At 38.0% G+C, this 14,061-nt stretch overlaps 1 protein-coding gene across 1 annotated transcript in view; it reads right to left on the reverse strand.

Annotated features, from left to right (window-relative positions):
* LMO7 (LIM domain 7) overlaps positions 1-14,061 on the reverse strand; it is a 211,480-nt gene that overhangs the window by 24,590 nt on the left and 172,829 nt on the right. Inside the window, 3 exon segments of the mRNA XM_014453518.2 lie at positions 624-738; positions 10,060-10,368; positions 12,434-12,866. Coding sequence (XP_014309004.1) covers positions 624-738; positions 10,060-10,368; positions 12,434-12,866 — 857 coding nt within the window.

The following is a 14,061-nucleotide window of genomic DNA, read 5'->3' on the forward strand; positions in this document are numbered from 1 at the left end:
TTAAAACTGATTAAAATTACTACTTACCATTATCTCATTGGAGAAGTCTTGAAATTTCAAAGAAAAAGCAATTTAGCATGCAATTTTATGTAGTTAAAATATGCAAATGAGGAACTCCTCTTAAATACCATAGTTTCCTTTTTAATTTTAGGCCCCGTGGTAAGAGTTCAGGGCTTGACTTGGCATAGTCCTGGGTGGGGGTGGGGCAATCCTTTTGTAAAAGTCCCAGAGCATCCTGAGGTCTCCATAGGCCCTAGTTGTATTAGGACGCTCAGAAAACACCATTTAATTATACAGCACAGAGAGATCTACCACATACACAGCTGATTGGGTTCTATTAGCATTTTCAAATATTAAGCCTAACATTTTAACAAATAAATTCTGTAAAAGTCACAAAAATAAGACTCTTCAAAACTACAATTAGTTAGGCAAGGAGAACAAACAACATGTAGTTTGTAACTCAACTATCAGTCTCAGGGAAGAGGATGTATCTTCTCGCTTTACTGCTGTATTTTCCACATGTGTGCTCTCCTGTATCAAATAAACCAATGTCTGGGAGTGGGGGAAACAGCATAGGGTAGCAAAGGAGAAGAAATTTCAGTAGAGAAAAATCTATAAATTACCTGCTTCCACTGATGCTATGAAGATCCCGGAAATATCCCATTTTACTGTAAACCCAAAGTCAAGGCCGTTCCCAGGCGTCTGGTTTATGCTGATTCTCATATCACTGAACTGATCCTGAAAACAAACATGAAACGGTGTGATCAGGTGTCGCTGGCACCCACGTGGAGGAAAGTCTATCCATGAAAGAAGGGAGGCTGCAGGCAAGGGACACTTCAATTATTTCATGATCAACTGGGAGCTTCATTCTTTTTCCTGGGTTTGGAAAAACCTTCATTTATATAAATATTACCAAGTTTGTTATTTTTCTTCTAAATTAGGGGAAATTTATATCAACAGATGTTTTTCTTCACATTAATATAAAAAATCAGTTGGCCATTGATAAAGCTTTTATGCTTTTGCTCACCATATAATTGGGTCTAATGTAAAGACTATTTGTTTATACCCAGGAATGCAGTTGAGTGAGAAAATGTGTGTGTGTGTGTGTGTGTGTGTGTGTGTGTATGTAATGGAATATTCTTAAGTCCTGAGAAAAGGAACATTCTGCCGTTTGCAACAACATGGATGAACCTGAGTGTATGGTGCTAAGTGAGAAAAGTCATGCAGAGAAAGACAAGTACTGTATGATACCATGTATGTGTGAAATGTAAAAAAGCCCAGCTTATAAAAATAGAAAATGGTGTTTATCAGGGGATGGAGTTGGGGAGATAGGACAGATGTTAAGGGTACACACTTGCACAAAGTAGTTAATAAGCCCTAGAGATATAATGCACAGTAAAGTGAACATAGACAACATATTGTATTAAAATCATCACACTTGTTAGAGAATAGAACTTAATGATTCTAACCTCTTAAGAGAAAAAGTAATTATGTAATGTGATAGAGGTGCTAATTAACACTACATTTATACAGATATAAATGTATCAAATTAACATGTTGTACACATTAAATTTACAGTGTTATATGTCAAATTCAATAAAATGTCAGTTTTAAAAATGCAAAAAAATATTTAAATAATTTATTTTGAAAATGTCACTATGCTTAAAAAAAAAAAAAAAAACTTCCAACATTAAACTTAGCTAAATCATTTCAAGGGGTTCACAGACACATAATTCAGCGACCAGTAGCATGCTTATCTAGGACAGGTACCACCCCTAAATAGCATTTGAAATTTGGCAGGGCATTTCTGCTTGCCCCACTGCCACATGAAGACAGAGCTGCTAGACAGCTGCAAGATGCTGAACTATGTGATCTTTGAGGAACCAGCAGTAAGATGTCAAAACACCCCCTACTGGGACACCCTGAGCTGTAGGCCACAACTTCCTTGAAGTGACATTAGCTCAACAGCCACCTGGACAATAGGTAGAATTTTATTTCTGTGTCCATCATTATACTACACAGCAATAAATTCCAAGTTGCACAGACTTTCTTAAAGCCATCTTCTAAAACAAACATTTTAAGTTTTACAGTATACTATGCCTGTGGAAATTTAACTATGCTTCATCATTTGCATGCTTTGTTTTGGGTACACAGCAGATATGAAGTTTAGCATAATGAGTTTTCCAGACTAGTGTTTTTAGTTCTTTGATTCATAATCATAAAGAACTTAGGCTTAAGAGTTTAAGATATATATATATTCTTAAAACCACTGTATTTTTCAGAAAAATACCTACAACTCCATTATAATTTGGCAGTTAAACTGAAACTTAGGCCCTACTGAGCAATTCCTAAAGCCTTATGTTTAATTTTTTTAACCTCTAAAACAGGTTTAAAATCCAAGTGACAATATTCTGAGAAAAAATTTCGCATTATTTAAGAATTAGAAGGAAGACAGTAAATAAAGGATTGAGAGCATATTATGTAATATGGGCACAAAAGTTAGGTGCTATAACAATGCTCGCTTATTCATTTGCTCAACATTCATTCATTGTACATCTTATTCTGTAAATGACACAGTGCTTAGCACGCTGGGAAATACAGATGGATTAGGCATGGCTCTTGCTCTTGAGAAATAATTACTGACTCTTCAACAGTGGGTATGGAATTTTTTAAGAAAAAGTTTGTAACCAATAACATAAAAAGATTTCATCAGAAAGCTTGTAAAGCAGTTTAAATATGGGAACTCAGATGCAGCTAGTGAGAATGCTCATTAATAATCAGCCTAAACACCAATCCCCAGAATAAAACTCTGCTATGAATAGACAAAATTACTGGTTAGTTCTACTCCTTAACGAAAACCACCATACACTTAGAGATGACTCAATAAAAATAATTGGTCATCTTCACCACTCTTACCCTCCCAAATTCCAACTTAAACCCAATTAAAATGCAGAATCTATTGCTATATAAGGGCAGAGAGGCAAATGATAGGTTAGATATTCAAGGCACTAACTAAGGTTTTTATCATGAAGAATAAAAGACAGGATGGAGACTTAATAAATAGTCTCAAACTACATAAAGAACACTTTGTGGGAGACAGCAAGTGAATATTATCATTTTCTGGCAAATACAGGATAAAAGCGAACAAGTTTAAGCCATAGACGGAAGTCTCCCAATTATATTAGTCAGAAGAATTATCTCACAAAGGGCTGCTCTTACCTTGGAAATAAATCTCTACTTGAACATATTCAACAAAAGGGCAGATAACCACCTCCCCGGAAGTTAACAGAGGACAGCCCCACTGTGGCTACAGCCTGGCAGACTTTTGTGTGTGGATCCTTGGGACTGTACACGGGCAAAGAAGAAGAACAAACCACCTGGATAATTACAGTCCATTCTGTCAATAACCAGGTGACCTCAGGCATGTCACTGCGCCTGACAGAGCCTTCTCTCTCACAAATACATTGATTTTCAAGTTTTTGTTTTTTAAAACCCTATTTTCAAGTGAAATCCTGATGCATAGCATGTCCCTCCGAAAGCAATATATAGAAAGGATTAAAGTTTGTGGTTATAGTTTCAGATTAGGGGCCCCAGAGCCCCACCTGCATGGCCTCCTCATGGCAATCCCTCAAGCATCTCTGTGGAGTTCAAGGTTATTAAATTAGGTTATCCCTGAGACTTCTTACAGGGCAATAAAGCTATAATTATAGTCAAGCATAAACTATTCAGCAATGATTTCACTTAGAATTTCTACTTCCATGTTTTTATCTGTATGATGCATGTCACATGAGTATTCTACAAAGGATCCATGCTTCAGAAGATAATGGAGAATTACCTTTTGAACTGGATGGAACCATGAATATAAATTATGGGGGAAAATCTAGATTCTTGATGGCTGACAAACTACTATCCCAAGTAGTTTAAGTACTCTATGCCAAGAATGGTAAAATATAGTTATTAACATATCAGCACTTAAAAATGAAAATAATTTCCGTCAAATCAGGTATAATTTAAACAGAAATATATACTGAAAACTGTGATTTTAAAACAAAAACATGATGATCTGGAGTAGTAATAATAAAATCTATTTTTATGAGATCTAGTGAACTAAGATTCTCATATATCACCACAGATGAGAATTAATGAAAAACAGGGTCAATCTTACAAAATAACAAGAGTTATTCTCCTCAACTCTTCCAATTAGATAAATGTTTACTTAGGGCAGTGATGGCGAACCTATGACACACGTGTCAGAGGTGACACGCGAACTCTTTTTTGGTTGATTTTTCTTTGTTAAATGGCATTTAAATATATAAAATAAATATCAAAAATATAAGTCTTTGTTTTACTATGGTTGCAAATATCAAAAAATTTCTCTATGTGACACGGCACCAGAGTTAAGTTAGGGTTTTTCAAAATGCTGACACGCCGAGCTCAAAAGGTTCGCCATCACTGACTTAAGGGAAGCCTACCTAAGTTGATAAAATTAAACACTAAAAGTAGATTCAGACTATAAAGTGAGAAATGCCAGAGGACATAAATAACCGTGGGTTTCTGTACACATGGCATTTGAGTGTCCTTTTTTCCCAGGGTCTAAGGCAGTGGTTCTCAACCTTCTGGCCCTTTAAATACAGTTCCTCATGTTGTGACCCCCAACCATAAAATTATTTTCGTTGCTACTTCATAACTGTAATTTTGCTACTGTTATGAATCGTAATGTAAATATCTGATATGCAGGATGGTCTTAGGCGACCCCTGTGGAAGGGTTGTTCGACCGCCAAAAGGGTCGCGACCCACAGGTTGAGAACCGCTGGTCTAAGGTGAGCCTTCAAATCATGGCTCTGATCCGGCACTGGACTAACCTCCTTCACCAAAGAGACTGTATACCTCCTTCCTCCACTTCCCCATTCCAAAGACTCAGGGCGTTTCCCGCTCTGCCACTTACTCAACCCTTTCCAAGCTTATCTCCTACACGCCCCACACTGGGGATCAAGCCCACAACCTGAGCATGTGCCCTGACTGGGAATCAAACCCTGACTCCTGGTTCATGGTTCGATGCTCAACCTCTGAGCCATACTGCTGGACACCACCAACTATTCTTGTTTCTAGGAAATAGTCTTCCAAGTCATCCATTATTTCACTTTCTCCTGCCTTTCCCCTCCATCTCTCTGGACACATCAGTTTCATTAGTATGTTCTTCTTCTTTCCATTTTCGTTTTGTTGTTCCCTCCGTAGTCCCCCATCTTTGTGACTACAGGCTTTCCTGAGTAACCTCCTTCACTGCTATATCTTCAGCTACTAACTAAGCCCAACATATCCCAAACTACATCCATTATCTTCCTCCCCTCACCTGTTCTTCCACCCCTTGTTTTTTATGTATTGGTTAATTACATCACTATCCAACCAGATGCCTACATTAGAAACACCAGGTTCTTTCTGGGGCTCTTCCTCTTTTCTTCTCCTAACTGCCCCCATCCCAACTCCACACAATGATCCTCACCTGCAGTATCCACCACACCCACATGCATTTAATAGTGTTGTCAAGTCCACAATCCATAATTCCACCTGGAACCACCCCATCCTTCCATCTTCCTTCAAGTTATTGTCTTAGTTTGGTGTCCCCGCTACACTACTGTGGTCACCTCCCAATAGGCCTCCAATTTACTTTTCCCCATCTTCCACACAGCTGCCAGAACTTGAGTAAAGAACATGGCAAGTATTATATGACACCTTATTTAAATGCGCGTAGCTCCTTACTGTCTACTGGGTAGATTTTAAACTCTACAATTCAAAAATAATTCAGCTCTGATACATATATACCTTCCTCAAAACAATCTTAAGAATTATTTTATCTTTATAAACCAGAAAGTATTTCCGTCCCTGTGGCCTCCAAAGTTGTAAAGACAGGGCAAAGTTAAAATAAGTCAACATTTGGTGTTTTTCCTTAAGGCAGTTCTCAAATTTGAGCCTGTCATATTTCATAAACATTAAGGTCAGGGAAATCATAATTGTGGCCTGATCATTTAACTGGCCTGGAGCATGAATATAACTTTCAAATCTCAAGAATTTCACTGGTAATAATGTGGGTGATACCACCTACTTTGCAAGGTTATTGAGAGGAACAAATGAAACATTTAAAAGGTGCCAAGGCAGGTGGTTGATGCCTAGTAATTACCTTCTTTTTCCCATGGAAACAATGTTATCCATTACATATATGCTGGTTAAGCAATTAGAGAAAATCCTATTTAACACTCACAAACATAGCTATGAAGCCAACAGCACTCAATCAGCATTCAGCAAATACAGATCCAGGCACTGTGCTAATAGCGAGCAAGACCGGCTTGTTTCCTGCCTTCACACAAAGTCAGTTCTAGTGAAGGTGACAAGCAAATAAAATGCATGGTATGAAGCTGTGATAAGGGAAGCCCTGGGTGTTATTAAAAGGGGCATTTAATAGACTCAGGGGTCAGAAAATGGACATGTAAAAAGCTTCCTTCCTTCCATACCTATCATCCTACATTCTGGGAACTGCTTTAAAAAAAAATCTGGGGAACAGATTCCAAAATGTGGGCTTGGATGGGATTTGAGAATTCAGAGCTCTGACTGGACAAAATAAAATGAAAACCTGTAGGTAATGCCAATTTGGGGGGAAAAAATGAAAGCCACATCTGTGGGAGGTTAGAAGAGGATGAAGGACTCTCTCCCTTTGCTCGGGGTGACCCCCAGAATTGTCCCAGCAGCCTGGATTGGCAAGGGAAGCAGGCGATGGAGCAACACAAAAAGAGAAATAGGGAGAAAAGGAACAGAGAGGACTAAAACCCAGAGCTCAGCAAAGGAGATGGGAAAGAAACCCCTGGAGGCAGGAAATGAGGTCATATTAATTTCTTCCCTTCATTATGCCTTTCCTTTTTTATGGCATAAACCCACAATTCTGTGATAGGCTCCAAACCAGTCTCTGCCCCCAGACTTCATTTCCTTAAAATAGTTCTATGCAACATCACAGTGCTTACGTTCCTAAAACACCCATTAATCTTAAAATTCCCACATTAAAGATCCTATAAGGACCTAAGTGACCTGCTGGATCAAGTTTATACTTCCGTCTAGTAATCAGGGCCGTAAATGCAAATCAAGTCAGTAAACACTTCTAACTCTGTGCAAAGGCTGTGGAGGGTATAAAGAATACCAGTGACGAGACACAGTGAACGCATGGAACAGGAAGAATTCAGCAGATGAAGCTTTCAAGGGTGGAAAATTCAATTCGGACTTGGGGAAGAAGATATTTGTATTCACAAAGGAAATGACCCTCCTGGGCTGAAAAGAACAGGAGGACTTCTTCAAAAGACAGAAATGGGTAAAATAAACAATTTCAAATGGGGCGACAATAAAAACAAATATTTGATGTGTTCAAGAAAAAGCAAGCAGTCTCATTTGGTTAGGTCACCTACTTCCTCTCTCTTTCCCACAACATAGTGTGGTGTTGGTAGGTAGCTTGAGTCAGACTGCCTGGGTTCAAATCCTGACGCCACCACTCAGTACCTTGCAGAGCCTTGGACAAGTACTATGCTCACTCCATGCCTCAATTCCCACAACTATAAAGCAGTGATCCCAAGGTCACTGAGGACTAAGTAAGATAATGCCCTGAGACACCTGGGGTTGGCACGTGGTAATCCCTCAATAAACAGCTGCTAACTGCACTACTACAGGAGTTTGAGACCAGTGATGAGGGACCTCAATACTCCCCTGAATGCCCTGAACTTCACTGCACAGATCACTGAGGCTTTGCAGCTGAGAGATTAGTCCAACCTGGCACCACACGGGTGCCTCCGATGCCAGCCTCTGTGGAATGCACAAACACACGTGACTATTTACAAAGCATCTGCATTAATGGGGACAGGCCTGAACTTCCACTGAAGCAGGGAGAGAAAAGTATAACATCAAGGAAGATTCTGGAGGAAGAAAGAAAAGGAGATTACTAGCAAAAGTGCAAGTAAAGAACGAGAATGAAGGCCCGAAGAACAATTATAAAACTACCAAGACATCAAGTTCAGCCATGCACTATGCTTTTATTTTTCCATTCTCTGAACTCCTGGAATTATAGTTTGGCCAAGAGTTTGGAGGAGTGTTCCATATGCCTTGACATATTAATGACCCACTGTTTTAGGCCTTCACAGTGTTTTTCCCAAGGCAGTGAGCCCCTTTTCAGTGACAAAGGTGGGGGGATGCTACATAAGCTACTTCCCTCGGAGCGCAGAAGTGACACACCAGGCATCGTGGTGATGGGCAAGTGGCCATATGACACATACCTATGTTCAAGAATTCTAATGGTCCCACTTGTTAAATGAAGCCTAATTTTGCTTGGGAAGATCACTTCAAGTTTGGTGACAAAGAAGCCTAAACCCATTAAGGATGAAACCTGACACCATGCCATGTTAATTCAGGTTCCTCTGACCTGCACTAACCTGGAACATACCCACTCACCACACTTAGCCTCTTTTTCTTAATCTGTGATGCAGCTAGTCAACTGTCGCCCTGAGGGAGTTGGGTGCACCTAGCGCCAACACACTAATCAGGCTGCTTGTTTGGATTTGCTGTTTGAAAGGGGAAGGCTTACATGCAAGTCCATAAAACAAAAGACACCTGGCTGCTGTTTCTATTATTCATCCACTAGTACCTTATGTTCCCCAAGTATAACATAGGCTATTGTTCTCATCTGAAACTTATAATGCTAATGAATATTTCCAATTCTTTAAAAATGAAGTTAAACACCTGAAACTGATACAAAATTTCATTAAATGTAAACTGTAATTGAAAAATAAAATTTTTAAAAGTAATAAAACAAAATAAAAAGTTATAAAAGTAACTTACAAGTAATGATTTTAGCAAGCTGCAAAAATTTCTTTTAGATAGGTTTGTAAATATGCATGGGAAAAGCTGAAAGAAATATACCTAAATACTAACAAAGGTTACCCATTAATGATGGAATTACTTTCCTGCATTTCCAAATTTATGCAACTACATAGTACTTTATAATCAGAAGAAAAAGCTTAAAGCTGTAAAACTTTATAGAACTAATAAAAATCCAATATACCAAATAAATATGTTATTTCGAATTATTTCACATGAAGTCACTTCATGAATATAACTTAGGCCAAGTTGTATACTTCATGCTGTACCTTGGAAGACAAATAGGAAGGAACCAGAGAAATCTACACTAAGCTAAAGAACCACAAAAGCTCCTCCATGCAAAGGGATTAATATATTAAAGTGCTTACGAAGGGTTTTTTTTCTAAAAGAGAAAAGCTTGATCCAGACAACCAACAGCTTTATAGCCTGTGTGTAAAACATACTAAAAGAACAGTCATTACTTAATAATTCTGTTGTCATCTTTGGGGATTTGAAGAAGGAAAAACTACAAATACCTCCAGTCATTCTTCATCTGATGGTATATTTGCTTGGATTCCAAATGTTAAGGAACACAGTTGTCATACTATAACTAACCCTCAATATTACCATTAGGAGACAGTGAGTGGTTCAAAATTCTAGACTTTCTAAAGTATAAATGATCACTGAAAGTCACTAGAAGGTTAATATGATAGAGGAAGAAATGTCGTGTCCCTAGAGGCCCATACCTCTCATGTGCACCAATTTCTCCTTGCGGTCAGTTAATGTCCCTGAAAAGGGGCCTTTATTACCCACTTATCTATTAGACCTGCATCTAAAGCTTTCTGAGTGAGTCCTGCACCTGAATCCAGGACTGCTGTGCAGCGTAAAGGCAGCAGCTGCTGAAATGGGCGGTAGAACGAACACCCAGATAAACCCCAAGGAGACTGCCAATGGTCTCAATACACCCAAGTCACAGGGTCATCTGAATCCATAAACTCCGAGTTGAAAGAGACCTACTTCCTCCCAGATCTGCTCAAAATAAATGCAATCTCACATTCCACATTATCAGCCCACGTAGCCGATTACAACGCCTAGAAACATGGGTTAGAGGTATGGGTTCCAGTTTAAATACTTGTGTTTCTGAGCCTGGGTGATTAAACGCCTTCCCCAACTCACCTTTGATCGTGACACCTCTGTCTGTGGTGAGCTTCTCCCTTCTCCAAGGTCAGACATTGAATTGGGGCCAGATACTGAAGACCAGGTAGCATTAGAAGTGGCAGCCCAGTCCTGGGAGAGAGATGAGAAGGGGGGTGTAGGAGAGGGCAACCTCATCACACCCTCTCCCGATGTCACTGCCTCTATTTCACCAAAGGAGCTGGAAGCCAGCTGGCTTGGGTCAGATGTTTGCACAGAGGTGCTGACCGAACTGTACTGAGTTCTCTTAACGCCTTCTACATCTCCATTATACTTCCAAACGTCATCCATCTAAACAGGAAACATCATTTTAAACTTGGTATTGTTAGATTTCTGCTTTAAAATGTGTACAGTAATATTTAGTAAAGATTACTAAAAGCTTGGAGCACATTCTTTCATACCAGCGTAGGAGGAGGAGGAATTGTTTTCATAAGTGTTTATATAATAAACAGACCTCTGAAACTTGCTTTGCTCAATTACATTAGTTCAGGTCAGTAGATAGAACTCTACTCTTTTTAACTGTTGAATACTCTATAGTATGGGTATCTACAAGTTACTTATGTGACATGCATTCAATGCTGTTCAAATTTTTCTGTAACTTCCAAAAACATTGCAACAGATACCCATATATCTTTATAATCAGAATATTTTTATAGCACAGATTTCCCAAAGTGAACTTGCTAGACCAAAGGATATTTATATATAAATATAAATTATATATAATATCTTTTAAAAATTATAGCAAAGCACACCCAAAGCAATGTATAAAAACGTCTGTTTCACCTGGCCAGTATGGTTCAGTGGTTTAGCATCAACCCATGCACCAGGAGTTCACTGGTTCGATTCCCAGTCAGGACACATGCCTGGGGTTTGGACTTGATCCCCAGGGGCTGGTGTGCAGGAAGTAGCAGATTGATGTTTCTCTCTCATCAATGTTTCTAACTCTCCCTTCTCCCTCTCCCTTCCTTTCCCTCTAAAAATCAATAAGAATATTTTTTAAAAAAAAGAATGTTTGGCCCTAACTGGTTTGGCTCAGTGGATAGAGTGTCGGCCTGTAGACTGAAGGGTCCCAGGTTCAATTCCAGTCAAGGGCATGTACCTTGGTTGCGGGCACATCCCCAGTAGTGGGTGTGCAGGAGGCAGGTGATTGATGTTTCTCTCTCATCAATATTTCTAATTCTCTCTCCCTTCCTCTCTGTAAAAAATCAATAAAAATATATTTTTTTAAAAAAAGAATGTTTGTTTCTCTGTATTCTTGACAACACTAGACATTTTGAATCTGATGGATGAAAAGTTGTACACCTCATGCTTGTTCTAATGAGGTTGAACATGCACCTGGGTCCTTTATGTTATCAACCATTAAATCCCCTCTCTTGAATTGGCTATTCATTTCTATACCCATTTTCCTACTGGTTTATCTTTTCCCTACCAACCTGTAGGGCCATTTTAAACCTTAGGGATATTGACCCTATATTTATAATACATTCTACTAATATCTTTCCAAGTCTATAAATTATCTTTTGACTATGATAAAAATGTCTGTCACATAAATTTAATTTTTATGTTGTCAAATTAAGATAATGATCAGGAGTTCTTCCTGGCTATTTAGACAAGTTTCCCTCACTTCAATTTTTTTTTAAATCATATTTTTTCTCTTTTAGATTTTAAGATTCCACATTGGCAGAGAAAAAAGGAACTTGAACATTGATAGTAAGAAGTGTATTGCTTCCTTTTACATAATGAAAATTAGTAAACCTACTTTCAAGTTTGTGATACTGCTTTATTCTCAGGGCAAATGATTCCATGTTTTTAAAAATACTAATATAAACAGAAATAAATATGCAATTTTTGAACATAAGATACATTTCAATAACTACACTCAAACATATCAAGTTCTAATGAAGTAGAAAATGGGGGAAAATAAACATTTGTACATAAGAACTGAAAATATTTAAGTCAAACCATATGAAACTGCTGTTTTGTAAGTCTACAAGAACTGGCAACCGGGAACTTCATATAGTTCAGTCTAATACTTTACAAAAGCTACATCTGAGAAAATCTGATGCTAAAAAATAAATTCTCTGCCTTAGAATGTAGCTTATTCATTCTTCAAAATGTATCAGTTCTCTTTTCTTTTTTTATTGAATTTAAAGCTTAATCAAGTCTGCATCATTGCTATATTTTAAGCATTAAGTAGCATAAAATATCTATGGGATCTACATTGGCTAAAATAAAAATTGCGTTATATATGTTATGTACATTTTACAAAGTAAATATACGTAACTCAAACTTCTGCACAAGTACACCAACAGTTTGCTCATGAGAATAGAGTATCTGAACGAGAACGCGTTTTTACCGTGTAGGATCTCGGGAGCGATGAGATTCCCCTTGAGTGAGAGCCAAAAGGTCTCGGTGTGACCACAGATGTCAACCTAGCTGTATCAGTTTTCTGGTAACTTCTGGGGAGAGAAGCTGAAACTCGAGTCGACTCCATTTGTGTAGTCAGTGAACGCTGGGAAGACAAAGAGGCTGGGCGTTGTTCTTCCGTGGGGCTTTTAGAAGGAAGCCGAACTTCAGCTGGTAGAGTGTCCTCTCTTTTCACAACAGTCGTAGAATCTTGTTTAGGAATTTCTGTAGGATAAGTTGTTCCTTTCTCTTCTACTCTCTCACCCTGGTGACTTGCTTCTGACATAGTTAGTGTCAGGGGAAGCTTGTCTTCACTCAATACATCATCAGAAGAATATATTCTACTCCTCGATGTAATTGTAGACGTCTCATTTCGGGATCCCCTTAGCAGAAACACACCATAGCCGCAAAGTTATGCATTTGGCATTCAAAGGTGGGGAGACAGATCTTATTTTGGTAATTAGCATATAAAATGAGCTGGGAATAATGTGCAATACTAACTTCACACAATGTGCAATATAATACTAACAGAATATGAGGATAAATACATGCAGTTGTTTTATGCCACACTAAGAAATATTATAAGAGCTCGACTTTCCTTTTCAGAGAGGCTCTCAAATACTTCACAGGGATTTTTTTTTAAGTTGTCAAGATAAATAAGGAAATGAAATTCTAATAAGGAATTATTCGCCAAATTTAGCCACAAGTTTATAAGTCTTCCAAAATTGACACACTACACATATAACTGCCTGACAACCAATTTGAACCCTCCAAAGACGTAGATTCCTTGTCAGCCCTGTATTTCCTGTACATGCTTTATAATAACTTAGTAAAAATAAAAGACTGCAAAAGACACAGACTTCCATTAAGATCAAGTTATTATCTAGTTTCATACAGCTTCACAGAATTTGCACAGACAGTTATTACAGATTAAAAGTCACCATTCATACGTATGGAGAAATGACGAAACAGTCTCATCTCTAGCATTTAGTAAGGAGTGCCTCTGAAGCTGACAGCTGCATTTAAGTGAATGAAACTGTGTTTGCAGTTGGCTTCTGGGGCATAAAGGAGCTTTGTGTAATTTCACCTGACAGCACATTTCCTTTCAACATTATCCTTAAAGCATATTTGCCGTTTCCCTGAGCTGTACATATCCCAAGGTTTCACAGAGTAACTGCTCTAACAGGAAATTTTAATTTGACCTTTATTCTGTTATGTTTCAATGCAAAAAATAAACCCTCACAATTTATTTTTATAAAGTCTTCCTTTAAAATATAATGTTAATTGTACCACTGAAACATGAAAAATAACTCTGTTATATTTTACACAATTTAGTTGAGTGTGGGAGCTGGTTTTATTTGACCATTCCATTCCTAAGTTCATTTTAAAAGGAGAAAAACAATAGTTCCTTTTCTGTGCCAAATATAGCCAATACCACCTAATTCTGCATATGAATATTCAATGTAAAATGAAGAAATAATGTATATCTATTTAGTACAAATTTCTTTTGTCAATCCAAGCCACTATTTATCATAGCAATACTTGGCTTTTTCATGGCTAAGCAAAATGCTGAAAGTT

This window comes from Myotis lucifugus, unplaced genomic scaffold, assembly GCF_000147115.1.
Source record: "Myotis lucifugus unplaced genomic scaffold, Myoluc2.0 scaffold_24, whole genome shotgun sequence".
Classification (NCBI taxonomy): Eukaryota; Metazoa; Chordata; class Mammalia; order Chiroptera; family Vespertilionidae; genus Myotis; species Myotis lucifugus.